General features: G+C 43.1%; 2 protein-coding genes across 5 annotated transcripts in view; one reads left to right on the plus strand and one right to left on the minus strand.

The window, feature by feature from the left end:
* The window catches only part of rdgB (retinal degeneration B), a 50,539-nt gene extending 42,555 nt beyond the window's left edge, over positions 1 to 7,984 (plus strand). For both annotated transcript variants that reach the window (XM_075684964.1, XM_075684965.1), the window contains 3 exons: positions 1,216 to 1,399; positions 1,977 to 2,105; positions 2,977 to 7,984. In XM_075684964.1, coding sequence (XP_075541079.1) covers positions 1,216 to 1,399; positions 1,977 to 2,105; positions 2,977 to 3,252 — 589 coding nt within the window. In that variant the 3' untranslated portion in view covers positions 3,253 to 7,984. The remainder of the gene's footprint in view (positions 1 to 1,215; positions 1,400 to 1,976; positions 2,106 to 2,976) is intronic.
* On the minus strand, positions 4,115 to 24,432 carry LOC142575540 (G patch domain-containing protein 3-like). 3 transcript variants are annotated; one of them, XR_012826663.1, is made up of 7 exons: positions 23,540 to 24,432; positions 22,121 to 22,355; positions 20,997 to 21,115; positions 17,053 to 17,180; positions 15,679 to 15,887; positions 8,387 to 8,438; positions 4,115 to 4,205 (listed from the first exon to the last, which is right to left on the minus strand). XR_012826663.1 is itself a non-coding variant. In XM_075684968.1 (6 exons), exons 1-5 carry the CDS (start codon positions 24,410 to 24,412, stop codon positions 15,689 to 15,691), a joined length of 1,554 nt encoding a protein of 517 aa, XP_075541083.1. In that variant the 5' UTR covers positions 24,413 to 24,432; the 3' UTR covers positions 8,260 to 8,438; positions 15,679 to 15,688. The 3 variants fall into 3 exon arrangements, 2 of the variants coding, with proteins under 2 accessions (XP_075541083.1, XP_075541082.1); XM_075684968.1 differs by lacking the exon at positions 4,115 to 4,205 and having other exon boundaries at positions 8,260 to 8,438; XM_075684967.1 differs by lacking the exons at positions 4,115 to 4,205; positions 8,387 to 8,438 and having other exon boundaries at positions 15,631 to 15,887.
* Positions 24,433 to 24,669: the final 237 nt, after the last annotated feature.

Below are 24,669 nucleotides of genomic sequence, written 5' to 3' on the forward strand. Positions count from 1 at the left end.
GCTATCTGCACCTCCAAATTTACGAATGCAAGGTACAACTAGCAAGTCAAAAATCTGAGCTGTCTGATGAAGGCTTTGTAATGGTTTAGCAGAAGTGTCTGAATTGGTTGGAAGAGAATTGACCATGGATTACTCACAACATCATGCTGATAAAATAAAGCCGCTTGCATTCAGAAAGTACCTTGGAATAGCTGAAAACTCTGGTGAAGCATTTAGTGTCTTCATTTAGAAACAATCAAGAAAAGGTAAAAGATGACTGAAACCATGAAGGAAGCATTCAAATGTCTGAAGGAATGGCCTAGATGCTGTCAAAAGTGCTGACATAGCATGTAAACATCATGCACACTGTTACCGTACTGGCACATTTTGGGCCTTCATACACCGTTCTACCTGATCCTAGACCTGCCGCGATGGCTCGGTGGCTATGGCATTCTGCCGCTGAGTGTGAGGTTTGGTTACAGTCTGCAGTGGCAACATTGTGATAGGGGTGCAATGCGAGAACACTTGTCTACTTAAATTTTGAGACATGCTAAATGAACCCAGGTGGTCAAAATTAACCCTTTCATACCGCAGGAAATAGCAAAAATTGTACCAAGATTGCCGGAAATGCAGCACGCAGGCAAGCTATGTTTCTAGTGCAAGGATTCAAGCAGCCAATAATAAAGAGAAAAACTATATGCACAGGCCGTCTAGTGTCAAAAACTGCTACTAGAAGCAAGTTGCAGCGCGAACTCGAGCTGTCCACACTGCGAGGTATTCTATTGTGATAGCAGTTGTATTTACTCATGACAACAATACTCATCCGTGGCGCAGAAAAGGCACTCCCGTACAGGGTCCATCATAGCCCCAGTGTTGCTTTAAAGTTTCATTAAACTTCATGAATCAATCAATCTGACCCCAGGACGGCATTGACACTCATTGGAAGAGTCACGGTATCTGGGGAGCAAGTTGTCAAACTGACCATTTCCTAAAAACTCTTCTGAATTTTCAACAGCGCGACATGTTATAGGATGTTTGATAGGATGTTCGCGGTTATAGGATGTTGGATGACGATCGCGTTACAGGTTGGATAGGATGTTCCATGGTGTTGATTAGGGCGCTCATGGAAACCACAAAAAGTTTCCAGGGAATCCCCACAGAGCTTCGTTTGGCAACCTCTGTGTGCTTGCCCTCTTCGATTATTCATGCTGTTGTGCCCTTTTCACTTTGTTGCAGGCATTGGCAAGAGCTGGGCTACCTAATCATCTACATCACGGGTCGGCCCGACATGCAACAGCAGCGGGTGGTCTCTTGGCTTGCCCAGCACAACTTTCCCCATGGTCTTGTTTCTTTTGCTGAGGGACTGTCCACTGAGCCTCTCAGGCACAAGCTCAGCTACCTACGACACCTGCAAACGCATGTGAGTTGGTGCTGCTGTCTCTGCTGACATCCTTCGTATAGGCCCCTGTTACCAATGAGAAGCTCCTGGTATTCTCAGATAGAATATGGTCCTATTGTGTGAAAAATGATACACTGTGGTGTTTGCAAAATGGGGTTGCTCATACTTAAGAACACAGTTTCCCAGATACAGACCTTTCACAGTGTTTTGTGAGTTATTAGCTTGTGAAATGTTTTTGAATTAATGCATGAGGCAAACAGACAAAGAAGTCAGAAAGAGCTTAGGGGAAATTAATTGTTGTGTTTTATTGAAATGTAGAAACAGTAAGGATAAAAGAAATAAAGGTTGATGAATAGAGAAAATTGCTGCAGCTGGGAGCCGAATTCACATCTTCTGCATAACAAGTGCACTGGCTAAACATTACCAGGGCTAAAGTTATATGCACAAACATATATATATATATATATATATATATTTCGGCCAGACCCCGGCCGAAACGTCAATAAACCGCTTCAACATTTGCTACAATTTAAAGGTGGCTTTTACTGTTGTCAGTAATAGTTCCAAGGGCTTCTCATTTATATTTTTATCACCTCAGGCCGAGATTGTCTACCACGCTGCCTACGGCTCGGCCAAAGACATCGCAGTCTACTCTGCGCTCGGCATGGTGAAAGAGCAGATATTTATTGTCGGAAAAGTTTCCAAGAAACAACATTCCGTAGCCACGGTAAGGCTCTCCCTGTTTCCGCCTGTTTCTCAGTTTCTCAGTGCATGGGTAGGCAGGTGTGGAATTGGTGGCTTGAGTTGTGGCCTTGACATTTCAAAGTATGTTACACATTTACCACTATAGAGTGATGACTAGGCAGTAAGGAGCATAAAAAATAATTTGTGCAGTAACCTCCAACTAGTTTATTTGGGACACAAGCGTGGAAATGTATGCACAGAGAGGCAACAAGCGAAGGATGCAACATTGTGGTATCTACAGCCACCGATTGTGGTTACATTAGCATGCTGTGCCACTTCAATGTTGCTTTCTGTGCGCATGCTGCCTCCGTGTACGTGTACGTGTGTGTGTGTGTGTGTGTGTGTGTGTGTGTGTGTGTGTGTGTGTGTGTGTGTGTGTGTGTTTGTGTGTGTGTGTGTGTGTGTGTGTGTGTGTGTGTGTGTGTGTGTGTGTGTGTGTGTGTGTGTGTGTGTGTGTGTTATATATTCCTTATGCTTCCAGTGGTAAAACAGTGCTTTAGCGTGTCCATGAAAATCTTGCAGTTTGTGGAATGCTGGGTGACGGAAGTGGTGTACAGCAGCAACAACGCTGTTAATCATATAGTCATTACCGTATAGTCCTCTTATGGTTTGTTTGGAACGAGAACAATCATACAACACAATTTTCAAATGTACTGTAGTTAGACGAATCGCCACAAGATGTCGCTACCAGGTTTGCTACTGCTGTCCATGGCTCCGGTCACCTAGTAATCCGTAAGTGGAAAGAAGTTTGCAGGAAAGTTATAACTACGTATCCTAGTATGTCCTCTAGTAAACACCAGTTAGGCCAATAATATTTTTCTTTTTTGTCATTCAAATTATTCTTTGCTCTGCAGGTGCTCTCCGAAGGCTACGCGCTTCACTTGACGGACTTGAAGAGTCCAGGCCTGCCGCTGTGCCGGCCGGCCCAGGGCAATGCCCGCATGGTTCTGTCACGTGGCTGCTTTGGGCTGCCTGGCCAGGGTCTCTCTGGTCCAGCCAGTGCTTTGAGGCGACGACGCTCAGCCAAGCGAACAACTTCCTACCCACTGTCAGCCTCGCCGGCGTCCCCTGGCCCTTCCTCCACTTCTGGTGGTGCCCTCAAGACTGGCTCGGGTAGCAGTAAAGTGTGAGCGCGTTTCGTCACCGTGAGTCATGGCCGTCATGTCTCCTCATCAGTTCATCACCATAGGTTTGAGCTGGGCCATGATGCTTCCGAGGCACCCGAAGAGCACACCTCGGGCTAGAAAGAACACCTGTGCACAAGACTGTTGCCATCACCCAATATGCCATGTTTCTGCACCGCCACAGTTGTTTTGTCTTTCCACTCAAGCAACATCTGTAGGATTCACCGTCGCCTTTTGCAAGAATATTCCCTGTTCCAGAAGGTGCAAGTTTGCTTCGACGCACCTGCATGGAATTACCTCTGCACTAATTATTGTGAGTTGAAGTATCACTTGTGAAGCTTGGCTGTGTAGTTGGATGCTGGTAGGAAGGACTTGCATGCCGGCTTTCAGTGTGCTAAAAGCTTGCTTTTCAAGACTGATAGGTCATGCACTTTTAGCTAGCAGGACCAGCATAGTTGGAGCCGCAGCTTCTGCAAGCTTTATGGATAGACAAGATGCGCAAGGAAGGAGATGCTTTGCAAGGAAGATGTGCCACAAGGTGGATGTTGCGTCGTCAAATGTGCTTGCTGTAATACCAGCTGAGGACTTTACGCAAGCACAAGTTGCTACATGGATGCATAGCAAAGGACGACGCATGTCAACTGCAAAGTAACTTTGAGAACAAGAATCTTTGTTGCATTTGGTGAATGTGCTTTGTCCACCACGTGATTGTTCCTCGTTGGGAAGATAAAGGGTTTGAGTGTGCGGCGCCATTTTTCTGCCGCCTATCAAGATTTCAAGTTAGAAACACTACCCGAACAAAGTGGTGTGAGATGAGACGCTTACACCTAGTGACAGTATCGCCATCAGTGTACTGTGTTTTACTTACGCTTTGTGGCTTTCCCGGAGGGCTCGATCCATCTTGGCAGCAGTGAGCGCCGTCACCATTCCTGTTTTGCGATGCCTTGGTGATGCTTAGTCTGCACGAAGACACAGGAAAGAATCTGTTGCACTCACGGCGGGGAAGAGGACAAACGAGAAGAGTAACCCTGCCTTCTTGGACGTAGGTTGTGAGATGACCATCTTTTGATGGCCTAGTGCCACAAACAACACATGCTGCGAGTGCTCCGTGTGATGCTCAGTGGCCATGATCACTTCGATGTCAAGGCGACACACTGGCGACGCCCTTGTTGTCGCCAGTGTTGGTGTGGTTGGCACGGACTTTTTTTTTTGCAGGAAGGTGCTCAGGTCACAGTGTTTTTCATCCCCAGCCCTTCCACGTGTGGCCTACTTTTAGTGCAAAACATAGTTGGAATGTGAGTATCGTTGTTGACCTTTCGAGAATGATTTTTTTTTCTTACCTTGAGAAGTGTGCATGTCAGATGCGGCAAGTTTAGTCAAACCTTTTTGAGCAGCCCTAAATGTTGCATGTGGAAAATGTAGAGAGCTCATTGTACAAAAGGTGTCAAATGTAATGGTGGTGTCCTTATAAGTGTTTCTGGCTGCCAGCTGTTATGAGGAAATTCTTTATTGTTTGCTGTTATGAGGGTTACACAGGTTTTCTTAATTGAGTTGTTTACACAGGAAGGATGCTGCAGGTTTTATTATTGTGTCACGCTAGTCAGAAATGGCTAAACAGAAAAATAGAGAAATAAAACAACAGGGGTACAAATGCATGCGAGCATGTTGACAGGATAGACTTAGTGCATCCGTCATTGCTTTTCATTGATTGCAAGTGCTAATGGATGATTGATAATCAGGAGAGACTAGTCTACTCGAAGTCTATAGAAGCCCACAGCAATCCCGGATGCTGGTGTAATCAGTGATCATACATGCGACCATGGTCACATGATTTAAAAGAATACAAAGTGCTTCATATCTTTCAAGACATTCTATACCGTACCATTAAGCTCGAAGAACTGTTTGTTCAGATACCATGCTGTGCAATGCCAAAGCCAAGCGTAAAAAAGGCACACTTTCTTTGCAGCTTTATTCTAGTGCTTCTTGTTTTACATGGTCGGTGCTGCAAGTTCAGGCTACATAAACCTACATATGCTCTCTCTCAAGAAATCTAGTCACTATTATAACTAAATAAGGAGTTGTTGTCAGGCTCCTTGTTACCACGGTCCTGACTTTATATTCAGCACTTGTTGCAACCAAACACATGCACTCTTTTTGTTTTTTACGTTTGTGTACAAAAGTTATTTTAAGAGTGTTGTTTACATTGACGCACGTCACATGCACATTAGCACCTACTCTACTAACACATGCCGTGGCTATGATGGGTATTGCAATACGGCAGTTTAACATTTAATAGTATTTTCACGCATGGCACCAGCATCAAAAAGCACCTTAACTTTACTGCATGTGAATGCTGGTTGTATGTAAATTTTGCTTTGCATTGTGGCTTGGCTTCACGGCAGGCTACCAGCATTGCAGTGAAGACCTGATGTAGCATGGTGCGGCTTCATGGCAGCGCACAACATATTGCCATGAAGTCACGCTGCACTTCTATGTAAGGCAAAAGCAAGGGCATTAATGACTGTAATGACTGAAGGTATATAACATATTTTTTATTTCTGGGTGCTGTGGTTCGTGCCCACAGTTGTGGACAGTTTTTTGTACACAGATTACAGGCCCACTACTAGCTGTCTTATATGGGAGAAAACATGGTGTTTCTCTTCATCATAAAGTTCGCACAACAAAGCTTCCTTCACACTCAGGCTGAACACATGGATTTTCAAAGAAGCCATCATTTTCCAGAGACAAATTAGAATGACCATTTCTTTTGAGGCCAATCTTGTTTTGAATGTTTGTCCGTAAGTCTTGCCATTACCCTAGAGGTATGACTGAAACCATTACTACAGTAGTGCATGTTTTGTGCTAGTTTGTCATAAGCACACAAAGATGTTTAAGTGGGCATTAATATGAAGTGAAGTTTAACCAAATGTTGTATTGCTCCAGGAGGCAAACACTTCCCAAGTAAATCTATGGCTCTGTCGCACTTGTGTACTTCTTGGATGGCATTGCTTTGTTCTTTACTAAACCATTAACTGCTTTGTACATTAAAAGTAGTAGCCTGTTTCAAGCATTCCAAAATAATTGGCCCCTAATGATAGTGATGCAAAAAATATTCATGTACTACAAGCCATCATTCTTGTAGTATTTGTGACGGAAACTTTCTCAAACACAATGTGATCATGTTGTTACTTTTGTTACCGACCCAGCTTACTGGTCCTTTTAATGTACAATGTTGCACTGTACCGGCCAAAGCACGCTAAAGCTGAAGCATGATTGTGAGATTTGTTATTGCATAGAATTTTGCATCTCAGCATTGCATATGCTGTTGAATGTGGTTATGGCACACTTCTTTGGCGTCACCATTTCCTTGCCGTTGTAGGCTGTGCTAAAAGCATCAGATGCCATAAACTTATGGTTGTTCAAACTTGGATAATATGCAGCTCAGGTTAATTTAGACAAGCATAAAATTTTGGTTGGATTCCTATCCCACAGTATGCGAAATCTACAACATATTTTGTCAGAGTGGAGGTTCAGCCTTTTTCAATGTATTATTTCTGTAGACTTATGTCTTTCCTGTTTGCTAATGCAATTTTGCATTATGAACCTAACAACATGTCAGATTTTTTGGCTTCCTAGAGCTAGTTAATATGGCCAATAACGGCTAATTAAAGTAACATTTATAGGTCAATAAATATTCTAAACATACCTCCAGGCTACTCTGCGTGTTGGTGGGTGCCATCAAATTCTATATGGCTGCCACAAATGCAAGTGTGTAATAAGTATAACAGCTGTACATCTGTTTATGCTATTTTGTGTACCTGTTCTTGCAGTAAGCCATATCTTTATTTCGAACCATACTTTATGCATGCAGCTTCTAATAATTCGAGAAAAATTCATAATTTCCTGGGAGAATGTCAGGTGACGCTTATTTGCATTCTGCAAAGCTAACAAACAGCCTTTCTTGGCACAATAACAGACAGCATGCATCCTCCTTAAAGTACCACGTTTGTTCCTCTGTTGCATTCCTTGAATTCTGTTTGTTCATTTTGTGTGCTCTATTGAAAAAACAAAACACAAAACTCTACTCCACACTAGTTTTTTGCAACTCACTCTGTTTTCATGGTTGTGAATGGAACCCGTATGTGTTCGTTCCTTTTGCGATGCGGGTGGTTTTTTTTTTTCGTTTTCTTTTTCTTTCTTTCTCTAGCACTTTTTGCAAGGCTAAAAATGCTCGTGTACTGAATCCTTACATGCAAGTATTACAAGCATTCTGACTGCCATGACTTTTTAGCCATGCTTCTATCTCAGTGGGCCACATGTCCAATTCTAAGAGACCACCAAATGTTGTACAGCACTGAAATATTTTTTCTTGTTTTTTTTTATTTGTTGCTTTGTTTGAGGTGAAACCTTGTTTACATGTTTTAGATGAGTTTATTGTTCACATGATTGCAAGGTTCCTAAGGCATCTTATAAAAACTCATATACAAGTGCCATCTTTGCATAAGTTAAGAGACATTACAATGTGTTACTCTCTTTCTCTCTCTCTTTTTTCTCACTTGTTTGCTTTGTTATCTACTGTCACGAGAGAATACACAAGTAATGAGACATGTTTTTCATTTATATGTTTAATGGCGCTGTCCTAGAAAAGCTGTGGAGCTGTTAGTTCAGTGTGTTGTTTTAATTGTGCAAGCAGTGACTTCTTCAGTTTGTGTAACAAAGACCACTCTTTTTCTGTTCACTGCTGTGTAATTCGTTAGTGTACTTGTATGTACTGTGCATGTTGGCTTCCTAGCATGGCTCTTAATGTTTTTTTTTTCTTTCTTTCTTTCTTTTTTCTCCTGGAGCCATGATCCACATTTTTGTGAGCTGTTTCTTGCCTCATGGATGGGATGGATTTAAGGATGCACTTGAGAGGGGTGTCTGTTCTTCCTTAAGCAAATTCCCATTTTTTCTCATGTGTAGGCACTCCATCCGTTCTCGAGAAGGAAAAAAAAAAACTTGTTTGAGGAATGGAACCCTTATAGCTGAATGTAGGCAGCCCATGTGTTTGTGAATATGAGCTGTCAGCATTTCACGCAATGCCACAATGAAGGCTGATGTACTGAGCGCAATAAACAATCTAAGGGGTACAGAAACGCACCGTAAGGTTGCAGCGTTCCAAGGGCAGCAGGACCAATAGCTCTGGTAATCATCTGAAAGAGTCAGTGTCAAGTACAGTGCAGTGATTTATAGACAGGCTTGTCTTAATATCAGAAAAATAAAACGGATAGAGGTGAGAAGTAATGGAATTTGCTGAGGAAGACGTCAGGACTCTAAGTTTAAGAATTAAACAACAACTTGGAAGGGCTGACTACTCTGCTAGGTGGTGAACATATGTCATTGGAGATGATGCACACACGCAAACGAAACAAAGGAAAGAAAGAAAAAAAAAACACAGGAAACAAAAGTTTTTGAGTACTTTTGTGTTCTTTGTTTTTCCTCAGTCCATCTGGGCTGTAAGCAACTATACTGTATTTGCATATAAACAGACATGTACCACGTATAATCGACCATAAAATGTTCGATGTGAAAGTGAAACAGACAGACAAGAAACTTTAATTGGTCCTAAGGGACTACATTGTCGTAGTCGCGGGCCGCACCATGTGAAAGTGAAAGAAAAATTTTATTTCTGGGTTGGCCCTCATTTGTAAGAAAATAGAAAATTGGAAGAAGATGAAACTTTACTTGGTGTGCATTTTTCACGACATCGGAGAGATTAAGGTTCTAACGAGTGCCCTTAGTGAGAGTTTCCACCCACAACATAGATGCCAGTATCATCTTAAATTCAGGGGTGGTCACTGGCATGGGTAGACAAGGTCGTGTGCAGTCTCAACTCAAGTCGGACCCTTCCTAACAACACTTATATGTCAGCGCAGCTAACCTGAAAGAGCAATTGTGGCAGGCTTCACAATGAATATTGTTGAATAGGGGACCACACAATGAAAAATTCCCACGATGGAATTTCCTTAAATTAAAATTTTTCCAGAGGACCACGAGGGATGAACTTTGTTGTGGCCAGATGTAGGTCTCAATATTCTTCTACGGTACTTGAGGTTAAATGACGCTTTGCACTGTTTTAGTAATGGGCAATGCTTCCAGGCAAGAAAAATTTGCTGGTGGACAGTAGGAATTCAAGGCAGCATTAGCGGTGCAGGAGAACAGCACAGAAATCCGCCAAAGATGAAGAGAGGCGCAAAGAAGGCACACACAGGGATGTACTTTCAACGAAACAGGTGTTTTGCAGGTGTCTTGTTGTGGTGATCAGTATAAAAACATCTGCACCTGCAAAATAAATATTCTGTTGAAAGTACAGTGCTGTGTGTGTCTTCTTTGTACCTCTCTTCATCTTTGTCGAATTTCTGCGCTGTTCCCCAGTACAGTGAACAACCAGCAAGCCTAACTAGAAAATCTGCTCAGCATCAGCTGATATTATGATGATGATGAAACTCTCAAAATTTATACAGTGTCTTCATTCATTGTTTCATCTTATTGTTGCCATGCCACCATGGTGGTGATGGCTTTTCAGCATGGCATGTGTATGGACAGGTGGAGAGCTGTAAGAACCCATAACAGCTATCGCTGTGAAAAAAAAAAAGAGATAAGTTCTATGTTCAGTGTATAGTCAAACATATGTAGGAAGACCCTTTTTGATTTTTAGTAACTGAGAATTGATGTCACTTGGAACTGCCTCCCCCTCTGATGTATTGCCATAAACCCATCTCAACCTGTTCATTCAAGGGTGAAGTGGGCACTTAGGCTTAGACACAGAGATTTTGTTATGGCATCCACTAACATGTTAAAGGAACACCAAAAGTAGTGTGAAAAGTGTCATTTCAGTTCCTTGACTCCACATAGTATCTTTAGACGTGAATGTCCAAACTGCACTTCTTCCTCTGTCAGTGTTTTTATGTTTTTCTGCCTTGCCTTGTCTTCTGCGCTGGATGCTCAAACTATATTGTGATACTAAGTTAGGCTGCCTTTGCTTATTTATGTTAGCACCAACACCTCATAGAGGGCCACCTGTTCAATAATGTTCCGGTGACACAAATGGCTCAACTGGCATAATTACAAAACCACGGTCTAATACCCTCAAACCTCATTGTAATGAAGTCACCGCCACCATGAAAATACCTTTGTTATATCTAATATTTGTTATAAGCGTATATTTGTTGCACGCTCATATCGACAAGAAACATTTCAGATTTACCTTGAAGATTTATTATGTCTGTGTTCCCTATGCTGAGGTTAGCTGTACATTGGGATATGTTAAACTGGAGGCTGTCACATAGAAAGCAAGAGCTGCAGCTGTTAGTGATAATTTTGCCTTGCTGGTTGAGCACAATTGTAGCATTTGGGCTTATGCACCTGTGGACACATCATTTAACATCAAATGTTTCATTATAGTTATGCTTAGTTATTTGTGTTTTTGTTGCATAGAGAGAAATAATGACAGGGTCTACTTGGTGGTCATGGATGCATATGAAAAAGGACCCCAAAAGCACGCTCATTGTCTTCGCATGGTTCTGGAAGAATGTTTAGAACTTTGTTAAGGTGCAGAATCTGTCTTAAGAAATAGCATGATCGTTACCACATACTGACCACAGAAACAGAGGCAAGTGTTGTGCTGCTTCCAGGAAAAAGTGGCTGTGTTGTTGGCTATTCGTGTTGCATGCTGGATGAATTACTTGCGACTGTCGTAGACAAGTGGCTGCAGTGGTGGGTATTACTTTGCAAAGCTACCAGTCATGTCAATGTCCACAGCTGCCAGTGAGAATAGAACCTTCAGAGTCTTTGTTAGTCTATGTGTTGTGCTTTGTTGGCTTCAGAGACTGGGGACGTCAAGCATAGATTCGGAGCGATTGGTTGGCACTCTGAAAGTTGCTGTGATTGCATAAATGACATCCTGTTGGCCAGAATAGCCCGAGAGCATTACTGGTTTGCCGAGATGGACCTTGTAGACTGCTTGGTTAAAAGTACAGCAAGAGCATATGGTTTGCTTGGCGTGATGGTCTTGTTACATGTGTGAAGCCATGAGGACAATCGCATAGAAAAGTAAAGCAGACTGTGTAAAGCTGTTTTTTTCTTAATTACAGGAATTTTGCTATATCAGTATGTCAAATTGCACTCAGTATTATATATGCTGCCTACTTCAGTTGAGCCATTAACCTGTTGCGAGTGGATGTTTAAGTGGGGAGAGTTACAGGAGCTGCCTAGTGCACTTCATCATATTTGCTAATAGGATGTGGTTAATCATGAGCGAATAATATGCAAAGTACTTTAGGCACACTGGTTAAAGGCACCAGTCTAGATTGCAGTATAATATGGTACTATTAGTGTGGAACAACTAGCACTACTAGGCAGTAAGGTTAGTACACATGGATCTTCAAGGTGCTTCACTGGTATGGTGCAGTGTATAATGTAGCACCCACTGGTAGCTTGTACTTGTACTAGCATGCTGGTAGGAGCATTAGGTAATCAATGCCTGGCTGTGCGGGCATGTGTATACAGCTGCGCACCATTCAGTACGTACGGCTTGATGGCTACGTCTGTGGAAGCCTCATGGTTATTTGTAGCATAGGGTGGGCTATAAGTTGGTGTGATGAGTATGTAGAGTGTTATGACATTCTCCAATTCTTCTCTGCTGACGTTAGAGACAGCAAGCCACTCAAAGCGGCGAGTTTTCGCACTGGCTTTCTAACAAATGTATCTTCGTTTTATGCTCTGTGCACGTGTTAGTGTTGAAGCTGTTAGCTATCGAGTTCATTAAGGTCGTTCCAAAAAATTTTGGGGTTGTCTTTGTTGTCGTTTTGCACAATGCAGTTCAGTGTATCGTACCGCTGTGGCTTATGACAGTAGACACAAACAAACGCTTGAAGTGCCGATTCTGCTAGTCCAAGGACATCAGCTTGGCATGCCTGCCAAGCACAGATGACTTTCATAGTCTATTATATCCCTTAGGCGTGAACACACTATGCGCTGGTGGTTATACCCTTAACCAACGTTACACTGCTGTCATGTTTCTAGACAAAGCATCTAAGTGTATATACCATAACATGTCGCTGCCCGTGTGATGAGCAAGAGACCTAGCTTTCTTTCCATTACCATTCCCATCTGTTTTTCGTATAGTTATTTTGTTTGTTATTGCGGTTGTACCTTGTGTATGTCATTTAAGTCCAATTAATATATGATGCAATTAATGCAATGACCATTTCTGTTCACCAAGAACTGCTGTCACCTGAATCGCACGTGCACCTGAGACCCTAATAGATATATCAGCGCCTGAGCAGGTAGTTTCAAGGGCCAAGCGTATGCAGAATGCTTGGACAAGCACTATTGAGAAAATTCAGAAGTTTTGAACACAAGAGTTTACTTTTACCATGTGTTTGGAATGTGTTCCAGCAAGACTGTGTTCCTCATCAATAATGGAAATGTTTCAATGTTGGTACGTGTAAGTGTTGTGATCACACCTGTTGTCCCCTGTATTCCTGCCCTCTTCTTTTTTATTCAGTGTTGATCCATGTTTCCAATATTCATGAGGTAACTTGCCATAAGTGCAAGTTAAAATTTCCATTAGCTTGCCAAGCATTGAATTTGTTGCATGGGTGATTTGACAGCTAGCCTCATTTACCAGGCAATTGCATAATGTTTACTGTGTACTTTAGATTTGACAGTAAGTGCAGCGTGGCCCCACATTGGTCTTGGTCACCACCGTGCACAACAGCTTTTCAAATAATGGGGGGAAAAATGCAAAGGAACATTATGTATGGTTAACCTAATTTGCTGCTGCTATAACTGTATAAAGTTTGATAGATACAGGTAACGATGAGCAAAACGTTATTGTCAGCCGTTTAAGCCAAAACCATGATTCACCGAACTGCGTTTCCTCAGCGCACAGCCATTTCCTGTGCGAAAAAACGGCCAGTGTGTTCGAGCAAACACTGTAACTTTGCACCCTGTTGCTTTAGTTTTCCCCCTTTGCCATTTTTAATTCGTCTATTTTGTTTTTCAAAGCCTATCATATCACCCTTCCTTCATTCTCGGAGGCTCCAGCCCATCTTGTGCAATGTGCGTGAGCTTGGCTTTTGGTCAACCACACACTATCGTCGAACCGAAATTGTTGAAGCTGTACAAGTTTTACTGTATCAAAGCAGTAGCAGCAGCAATCTCTTGCACTGTGGACTGCTGGCTATGTAGCCGTTTAAACACCGCTGCCTTTGGACGCAACCACACATCTCTGTGCATCCCATGTCTGCCGTGCACTGTATGCCGCACGCTCCTGGACACTCTGGGGCCGCCCAAAGGACTGTGTCCTAGAGTGCTTGTGGAATGATGGAGGAGGACATTGTCCTACTATCTTGTCTGTCTGTGCGTGTCACACTCTCCCTTCTCACGTGCATAATTAACTGTGTGTGTGTAGATCACCAAAGGAGGAGGGAAGCGGGGGGGAAGTGCGTCAACCCTGCGTTTGCACTCGATGCCGATGGTGCATGTTTGACATTGTACAGCTTGGCTCCAGTGTTTTCTTCCCCCTGTGTTGCTATAGGCATGATTTGCTGTCAAAAGTGGGAAAGATGATGAAAGTTTACTTTTTTATTTACAAAAATAAAAAAGAGAGACATGTCTACTACAGGTTCCCTCTTGTGTTGTGCTTTACTGCGCGACTGTCGTACAGTCTCTTCGGTGCCACTGTGCATGCATACAACAATATCCCAAATCATTGCGTACCACCCTAGCAGTCTCTGCGGTTCTCCAGGCATGGAAACAAAAGCCAGCCTGAGCGCCCGCTGAAAAATCTTGGACGCGGCGTGCTGGAATTTGCATCATAGCGACACCACTAGGTGCACGAATAGTCTGCTTACGTGCGGTTTAAAGGCTGCTAACAAAAAGGCTGCACAATTACCAGCTCTGTCACTTTACCAAGATTGGTTCAGTGATATATACTACTCGATTATACGAAATTTAGCCAAAGTGAAATTTAGTTGCAGATGGCTTTTAATGCCCTAAAGGAGACAGGAGCTATGAAGGACACTATAGTAATGTTATCCAGATTAATCTTGACCACTTAGGTTCCTTCAAAGGCACGCTAGAGAGCAAGTTCTAAATCAGTTTAGAAACGCAAAGTAGTCTTTCAAGACAGTGTTTTTATGCATTTAGTGGAAAAAGTTTGCTTACCAGCAGAGAAAACAAAGGCCAATTCCATTTTGAATTTTGTGCACAAGCAGCAGTGCCAATACATTGGTGTTTGTGTCACAGACTGCAAGCTATATTAGCAGGAAAAGTTCTTAAAACTCTCTACGTTCAGCCTTTGGTTTATGCAGCATACTGTTTTATTATAGACAAAAGTCATAACAAAAGAATTAGTCTGGAACAGAAACTGTATATACTATGCCTGACATCATGGGCAGCCAACGCGAGAAGTTCAAAGTTGCTGCCGCATGTCTTTCGTTTTTGCACCTTCTATAACTTACCAAGTCTCTGCATGTGGCAGTACAGATTTTTCATGTCTCAGAAAAGTAATTTACATATCTATGTGAAATTAGCAACCCTCTTTAGTGTCCCTTTAGTGTGTACTAAAAGCTTGATAAAATCTTGATACAAAGGCTTCTCTTTTTTTTTTTTTTTGCAATAGCAATTACAGGGACACTTAAGGTGCATTTGCACTGTCACCATTGTTGCCGTACTGCCCTGCTATCAATGACGCAGCTGAGGCCCTTGCGTGAAAGGTTTAGAAGGCGGCCCGAGATGCGCAGTGCGTCTGGCTGCAAAAACAACGAAGCCAAGTGCTCGCACCACCACGCTTTGCCCAGTCGGCTCTGCTGAAGCAAGGGCTGGCTTCTTTTGACTGGCTTCCGCTCCTGGCATGCGCATAGTTTGCACACACATTAGTGCTCCTGCCGAGGAGCTTCGTGCATACTGCACCGTGGTGCATTCACTGGTCTGAGCCAAACGGACCGTCAAGCTAAATGTAATCTTTTCATTGAGCATTGACAAAACGGCAACAGTTTTCTGTTGGTCTCATCTAGTGAACCACCAAGGTGAGATCCAGCTAGAATTGTTCCTTCTGCATAGCAACAATTCTCTCGCATGCTGTGTCGCCCCATTTCATCTCCGCACACTGTTAGAACACTTGTGTGAGGAGTGTGGGCAACATGCCAAGTCTTGCTATCGTGTTCAATGCTTCACCTCTCAGCAAAACTGCAAATTTATTTTCTTTTTCATTCTGACCCCATCAGAATGCAGCGATCTTGGTTAAGCCTGCAACCTAGCACACAACAGCATAACGTCATAGTTCTGGTGCTTCTGAGACACTGCAACGAGCCTAGGGATGTACACAATGAGAACAAATACATAATAAAACATGCTTTATGCATGAAATGTACAAACAATATTTACAGTTAATATTTCAGTCCTCACTGGTGCCCTTTCCCTTCACGAATGATTTGCGAAAGTGCAGGTAAGTGGTGTCATGTGAGCGCAGCAGAGGATCTGGTGGATCCGTCTCCCGAGGCCGGTCGTACACTGTCGAGATGAATGCTTCACCACGGCTGCGCTTCTTCCGCTTGCTCTTGGCAAAGGTTCGTACCAGCTTCTCACCTCGATAACTGGAAGTGCAAAAAAAATGCAATGTTATGCAGTTTCGTGGCACTTCATGCCAGCAAATAAAACCAAAAGTGTGCCCTCCACTCTGATATGAGCAGCAGAAGTTTCACTGCTATAGAAATTTTGCCTGTGGCTAATGGCATGATGTGAGCAGGCACTCTTTTACTTTCTTCTTTTGTTTCTGTTTTTTTTTTTTTTTGCATTGCTGGAACCACACATCTCACTGATATGCCGCTAATATTCCAGACTCAATATGTGAGGATTAAGGCGAAATTGTTGCAGACAACAAGACCTTGACTGCATTTTCATCTGCACAGTGTGTAAGCTATGCCACAAACCATTATGTTAAACCTTCCACCACGCAAAAAAAAATATTCACACCATATTTTCCTGCAATCTGTGTTTAGTGTCTGAAAATATCAAACTTATCGAAGTTAGCAGCAAAAGGGCACCAGAAGATGGGGTGAAAGACGGTACTTTTCATGTGCCAGAAATCCGGGTCTGAGCCCACCAGGAACCTCGCGTTTATGGAAGTGGGCTTGACCTGTACCGACAGTAAAAACAACACGCCTACCTAAGCTGGCCCAAACATGGCAAGCCTACACGCCGGACTAAGTTGGCTGGATATACCATGAATGCATGACGCATTCACAGTACATGTGTGGCCCAAGTGCACTGGGAAACTGTGCCAGCATGAGACAGAGTGCCAATACAGTCTGAAGTTTCGCGAGCCCCTCCTTGCATCTTAGCCGGTCTTTGACCAACTTAGAAACCTGTCCAATATTTTACAGAAATGTACTGGAGCAGAGATAATTCATTCCAGTAAGTTCGAGCTCGACAAACAAGTGGTCTTGTGAGCCGCTTTCACTTTACAGTTCTTGCTCTGAGGTCAGACCCTGAATGTGCCCAGGCAAACCAAGATGCTTTGCCAGGGCCCAGTGTGAGTGAAAGGAGGATCGGGTGGCCCTTTCCCAGCCCATACAAGGTTTTGGGTCAGCCAGAGCCTGTGTACAGTGCTAGCTCCAGCCCAACTATGCACACAAAATTGTGCCTGGATTTACAAAAGCCTCTAGTGCAAAAAAAGAAAGGATATATTTTATTATAACTTTTCACTGAGCTAAAGGTCCGCTCATGCATTGCTGAAAGTCCACATTGCATTTTGCTTACCCAAATCCAGACCTGTCCCAGGGGTGTTGACCAGGATCATCAATGGGAGCGGCTATGCCTTCCTTGGTACGACCAACACCTTCGCCTTCGCTCCAGCCTTGCTGCTTCAGGATGCGACTTCCAAAGCCCTAACCACAGAGAGAAAACATAACGACAGAAGAGTTGGACACATGCTGGGCTTTAACATCAGTGACTATAATAGCTAAAAGAAGCCTATGCCATGTGTAGCAGTCTACAAAAACGGAAAGACAGCTTCAATGACCTTTCTCGTGTGGCAGAATCAACTGGCTGTACATTGATAAAACATTATAAAGAAGTGCAGAAGCAAAGAGTCAATGCTACCATTGACAGCAATAGCCTTTCGCCCACTGGGCTTCAGCATTTTATTAGGTCTCAATGATGCAACTCATCACCATGATTAGGTTGTTGCTATGGGAACCTCATGTTTAACCTAAATCTAGGTCAAAAAGGAGCTTCAGCTTTTAGTGGCGACATTCAGATTCTTCCAGTTGCCCTTAATCATTTTTCTCTTAACAGGCTTTAAAGAAAGTGTGCTGGTGGTGTAGTTAATGTGCCCTTCGAGTTCCTTGTGGTTAAGTTGCATAATGTACATGATGCACACATACACCCTTGCAATTTTTTAATAATATCACATGAGCGGTGGCTGTACGGTGTGTCAGCGGCCTTCTAGTGCCGAGAGACGGATAGATGGGCTACTTTATGTGCAGCCATGCGAGGCGAATTCTAATTCGAATGTATTCTGCTGCGCTGTTTGCTTTAGGGGTGCCCCTCATTGCTACAAGGCCACTGACACATGGTGCGGTCGGCACTCGTGCGATATTAATGCTATAGTGTTAAGGGCCCTTTGTCGCAGAAAATAAGGCATCTGCATCCTGTGTCCAGCGCCAGACGTTGCTCTGGCAAAAAGAATTTCCAACCTAATTCCGAACCACGCATACCCAACCAGTCTTCTACCACCAAGTTTGCTCATACCTTGTCTTTCATTCTTAACAAAGTGATTCCTCAGAATTTTGAGAACGGCAACCCACAAACATATGTAATGGAAAAAAAAAAAAAACACCGACAGCGCATATCTTTCATGTTAGCTCTTTTCAGATTGAAATGCTGAATGTGCGAAACAATAACAGGAGATCGAACCACGCAAGAGGCCGCATTTCTGCCAGAAAGCTTGCCTTCGTGCATAGCGTTCACCGCCAGCATTTCTCAATAAACGTTACGTTTACATAAGCTGCAGTTGCCAGGAAGCATGAAAAGCAGTCAGGGGTCTTTGAATGCTACTGCATTCCAGTCTTAAAGGCGAAGCTTAAGTGTCCTCCAATTTTTGTTAAGAACTTGCAAGGCTATACATTAAACTTCATTATTTAACACAAAGCCCAGCTTTGCAGTAATGGCAATGGTTAAAAGAAATACAGTTGACCCAGAATTATATAATCACTAGTGTTAGCCCTTTTACAACTGTTGCAAGTACTTTAGAAACACCTACGTAATCCCACAGTTACCAAAAGTAATTAGGAATGTCAGGTTAAGTAGCTAGTCCTACAGATGGGAATATGGACACAAAGTGAGCTGAAAGAGCCCACAAAAGCTACTGCAGCAGTATTTCAGTAATTTCTCATGACGTGGCTAAGGGGCTAGCAAACACTTTACTGGCAGGTCTCGCATTTGTCAGCATTAGTTTCAGCTCAACATTTTAGGTCACTTACAATACATGAGCTATTGCAATCAATTGGAAGAGGTTCTGACAAAATGACATAAAAGAACTTTTAAATTGAGCTGTTTCAGTAATGAAGCACTTGAGAAATAAGAAATTGAATACACCTGTGGGGTAGGGGTAAAGCTAGCATATGGTGACACACATCCGGCAGGTCATGTATAATTGAGTTAAAATTTAGTCGTGTCAATGAGTTGATAAAATACATGTGATAGCCAGAAAAGCAACTTCCACGGAAACAGATTTGTTTGTACAACAGTAAGTGAGGGCCAGTCATTATGCATACTCTATTCTAGGGCAACGTAGCACTTCCCACACACATTTTATTTTCTGTCTAAATACAATTTTTGTTTCAGTGAACATTTTCTTTTTCTTTACATAAAACTTTTTCTCTTTATTGACTATTTAGGCAAAAGTTAACTTTTTGCTTAAATAACAGGTTTTTTTAATCCTTTTTGGGGGGTAACCTATAAATTTTCCTCATGCAACTGTTTTCTGCCCTTGACTGTTCCAACGCATTTCCTATTTTTCAGTGTATAGCCTGCCTCCGCGCTTAACCGGCACCCCTATTTACAACAATCTGGAAAGAAAAATGAAAGATCCGAAACAACTGCATACAACAACACTCAAGTCCCTGCGAAAACAGACTCCATTCATTGGTCGGCCAAGTCGTATCTTCGGCCGGCGGCTCCGTTCCCCACCTCTTTGGCGAAGCTGATACTCTTACGCTTATGCAGCATTGTGAGTAAAGGACTGCCATTGAGTGCAGCTCATCGTGACAGGAATCCTGGTTCTCTGGCGCCACATGAGCTATTCACCAACCGGAAGTATCGAAAAGAGGAGCAGAATGGGCTATCATGAAAAGACGGCAGAAGGGAGTTTCAACACGCGGGTGCGAGGAGAGGGTGGAGATCCCTAGGACGTACTGAAACTTTCACTGGCAAATGACCTTGCCTTGAGCTGTGGCTTCATGGCACCATGCTGATGCGAAGCCATGCTGACGTGAAGCTACACCTATATAACCCCATACCCCGACTTTACTGCTTCTTTTTCTTTTTGCAACTTCTATGTGCAAACATGCAGTATTCGTTACTGCAAATGGTCACTGATTATCTGTTCTAAGCATTACATCGGCTGCCTTGCTTGACTCCTTCCTCTGAAACTATAATGCTGCCTATTCATGTGACATCCCTAATCCACGCTGCTAATCCAACCTGGCGAAAATATTTTTTCTGTGTTCATGTTAGTGTTGCACGATGGGGTACAACATGGCTGCTCCCAGACTGTGAGCAAGAACTCTTGCAACAAAGCAGCAAATACACACACATGGTTGAAAAATGTGCAGAAATACAAATATGAGCACATTTACTAGGAAAAGTTACTCGGCAGTAGGCAGCTCGAGGGCTGTTGACGTAACAAAGAACCACTCAGCCAGATGCCTGGTAAAAAAAGTGACAAGATACTGTTAATGACTCAAAAGTTATATGCCCATATAGTTGCCGGCAAAGTCTAGGAGCAGGTTTTGACAGCTAATATAGAGGAAACTATGGTAATGCCTGACAGCCTGGTAAAACAGCGAGAATTGATGATAGTTGTATGTCAGCACTCAAATGTTGTGCAAGAGCATGTTTATATCTAGGCCATTTAGTCACAGGGCACCTGAATCATGGGAAGGAAATTTCCAGACAAATGATAATGGATTTGAGCCCGCATGGTAGGCATTCCCAAATAATTACTGTCAGATTATTGTTATCCTTGAAAAAAGACAAGAGTATGATCAATACATTGCAGTAGTAATCTAAGGAGCAGAAATTTTGTGGGTAACAAAGAACCCAAGGACCACACATTAAGTGATAGAGTGAAAAATTGTAGGCTATGTTAAGGACAGGAAAACAGTGGTGTGGGTTAATGAGCAAATGGGAATAGCCAAAATTTTTGTTGAGATTAGAAGGAAGAGATAGAGTGGGTATGCCATGCAATGCATACAGCAGTTAACCAGTGGTATGTAACAGAATAAGTGCCAAGTAAAGGGACATGACATTTAGGGCAGCAGAAAATTAGGTGGTCTGATGAAATTAGGAAACCTGCAGGCATAGAACGACATCAGCTGACACAAGACATGGGTAACCGAAAATAACTAGGACAGGCCTTCATCCGGCAGTGGACATAAATAGTGTGGCCATAGCACTTAACAGCAATGTGATGTACTTGCCTTTGTGTGTTTTTCAAAAGAAGCCAGCCTGTTCTCGTCGTCCATCTCCTCGGAGGTCTCCCTCAACCTCTTGAAGTGCAGCATGGAGACGTAGTCTCGTGCATCTTTGTCTCCAGATTCTGCAGGCAAGTGAGTACTGGATCATGACAACTTGTATGCGCTGTCACCCACGTATTTATCTCACCGTGTTTAAACAATAACCTTGGCTCTACGGCTTGTTTGCTTGCACACAAACTTTGTGTGAATGACTGATGGGATTTTGATGGCCTCTGTGCTTTAATGTTGCATTTAAAGCACAGAGGCCATGAAAAATACTGCAGCAGAGGACTCCGGAATAATACTGATTGAAATAACTTTTATGACAGTTATATAAGAATAAAGAATTATAGCATTTTTGACGATCCTGGCCACAAAGTAAAACCTGTAACCACTAGAACTTCATGTGACAGTAACGCAAACATTGAAGAGACAAGGTTAAAGTTCTAAACTGAAAAACAGCTTTGTGTATAAGCACAAATGTGGAAAAAATTCACTACTGCACTTACACAGGTAATTCCCCTGCTGATCCAGTGTGGCATTATGAAATAATCATGGACTATGCTGATCATATGCAATAATGACGATGATGATAATGGTGATAACTCATCTGAGTCCAAAGTTCAATGAGAGACTCCGTCATCAAAAAATTATCATGACAGGACAATGGTGCCATGGAACTACGACTGGATTCTATGGCATTACAACATTTAGCACCAATATCCCATTCACATGCGTGTGTCCCTTGCTAAAGCATGAGGATAAATGATGCAAGTTGTCCTACTAAGGCCGTTCTACAAGCAGGTATAAAGCAACAAAAGCAAATTTTCTTGACCTCTGTAAGTGCGTACGGCTTGCACACAATGTAATGGACACCATATTGTGAACCATTCACTGTTGGAAATAAGCTGGAGATAGGTCGACCGAATTGCCGCACGATTGAATGCCAGCAGTACAGCAGCCACAATGACATCAGCGCGTACTTCGTCTTCAAGCATTCTTGTCTAGAATGAAAACACAGGAGCCTAGTAATGCAAAAAGTGATTTCGGAGACAGTTTATGCAAAGACTGCTCTAGAGCACACATACCTGGGTTGTAGTAGATACTCATATCAACATCCCAGTCATCTGATGTCTTGGCATCAAAGTCACCCTCCACTTCATCCCAGAACTGTGCATCGGTATAGAAGACTAGTCCTGAACCACCCTTCTCCCACTGGACTTCAAGTTCCTCTTCAAACAGTCGCTCCCGAGTCCGTTCTTGAGATGTAATGTCGTTGTGCAGAGCTTCGTGCCGGTCCCACTCCTCGCACTCTTCATCATCCTGGACAGTCAAGAAAAATACAATTAAGAACATGCTCTGTCACAAATGGTACAAAATATGTGCCTACTCCGTAATTACCTGGAAAAAATGCCAAAAGCGAAGCAGTACTATTCGTAGGAATCGCTGAAACAGCTTGCAGCAAGATGCAATGGCGGTATCACATGCAAGACACAATTTGTATCCACTGCTTAATTAATTCATGTTGTGCTTGCTTGAAAGTTCTTCAACATGAGTGCATAGGTATCTCCCCTTTGCTCTACATACTCTAAAACAATCTAACAGATATGCTAATCAACATCGGGCCTGAACAAAAGCAACTGTATCACGAAACATGAAATTTAGAAATTCAGACACTGTATCTTTTCAATAATGGAAGTAGCTAGTGCGAGAAATCTTTTTGACAAAAACAGAAACTGAAGTAGAAAGCACATACATTTATGAGAAATAGTGCTGAATCGCTTACTTCATTTGACTTGTGTACCTTCGGTACTTTCAGTTTCATACCATCACATGCCGCTGTCTTATAGTCAGCTGTGTGTTCTTGCTGTTGTTACCTATGGCATTCAGATTCAGCATGGTACTGTTTTTACAGTAATGAGGAAACACGCTGACATCAGTTTAAAAGAAAAAGAGCAAGCTCACATGTGGTACAAGAGAACAGGCCTCACAAGAGAGTATGTACAGCATGGTTATATAAAAAAAAAAATATAGAAAAGGATATGCAGCACATGTGAGCCTTTTCAAGCCAGTTGTTGCTTCAGGAACCTTTCTGGCTTGAAACTGCAGCATGTTGCACATTTTTCAACAAGAAATCATTTCAGTGCTCATGAAGTTCATTAGCAAACTTACGAAATAGTGTTTTTGTTTCTGCAGTTCGTATAGTACGGTCGCACGGATCTCACCAACACTAAATGATTAAGTATACTGATCTGATAGTGCAGACAGCTTTGACTAGGAAGCAGCGTCTGCACGTCTACGCAAATGTGGCACTGTGACATTTTTCTTGGACCTGCTAAAAAAATAATACGCAGGCGATTTCACAGTGTTCGCACCAGTGCAAAGCCACGTCCGACGGCATAAAGCGTGTTTAGCGTACCGCAATATCAGGAAAGAACTGACATGAGAGGCGACCTACTGAACACTTCAAACAAATAATTCACGCCAGCTACAACGACACCACCTACGCTCTCTTCCTTGTTCTGTGCATCGTCGAAGTTCTGCTCCTCCTCAGCGTTCAACGAAGCGTCACCATGGTTCTTCGATCGGCTCTTGGGCGCGGCGCTGGATATGACGGTGCCAGTCGCTGTCCGCACAAGTGGCGTTTCAGAGACTTCGGCACCATCTTTCACGTTGTTTTCCCTGCGCCTTGAGCTCCGTGCAGTGTCTCCGTAGTCAAGAGGCACACTTCCGTACAGGCGACGCGACTTCGATCGGGGAAACACGAGTCCAAGTTTCTTGATCAGGTACGGCGGGAACTTGCAGGCTTGAATAAGCGCCAGGAAAACTTTCGTAGGTGTGCCCACGTTTCCGTTGGGCATCGCGGGAGGCGGTCGAAGTTCTATGAGCGTATTCAAGTCTGTTTCGGTCAACACAGCACCTTCTTCGGTTCTGAGTGCCTTTTGTTCTCCCCGGGTAAAGTACGAAGGAGTTTGCGATGTTTCGCAGTTTCGGACTCGAACCTTCCTTATGAAGCATCGCGTCGGCAGCGTTTGTCCGTCACGTCCGATCCAGTGCTTCTTGTCGTACATTCGAAGCAACTCGTCCACGCGGTCAGCCAGGACGCGCACAACGCAGCACGTCGTTGTTTTGCGTGATGGGACAGAGCTGTCGTCATCCTTACGAAGTTCATCAGATCGCGAGGTTTCCGTTACCTTCTTTTGCTGAACTTCGGGACGGTGACGGAAATGGAAGCAGTCAAATCCCGATGTCTCGATGAATTCAGAGAAAAAGTTACGGAGGTCTGCAGAACGGTATAATTTAGGAATATTGTTAACAATCACGTAAGAAAGGTTTTTCTTTCGATCGCTCTCAGTTTCTTCGCCACGCACAGCTGCCATGTTTGCCACTAGAGACGCGCGCGGCGCGCCCTGGTGGACATTCGCTGGCACTATCGTTTTCAGGAAAAATAATATGGGGCTCAAAATGGCGTTCATGACGTTATCAGTTCCTTTACACTCTAAGAACAGTTTACACCCTTTGGTTTGCCCCTTCTGCCCCACAAAAATAATCGTCATCTGCCTTGATGCGTTTCCTTTCTTTATCGCTGCAAGCCCGGAACTTTCCAGTGACGAACGGCACGCGCGTTATCAGAAGG

This window comes from Dermacentor variabilis, chromosome 3 (genome assembly GCF_050947875.1).
Source record: "Dermacentor variabilis isolate Ectoservices chromosome 3, ASM5094787v1, whole genome shotgun sequence".
In the NCBI taxonomy this organism is placed as follows: Eukaryota; Metazoa; Arthropoda; class Arachnida; order Ixodida; family Ixodidae; genus Dermacentor; species Dermacentor variabilis.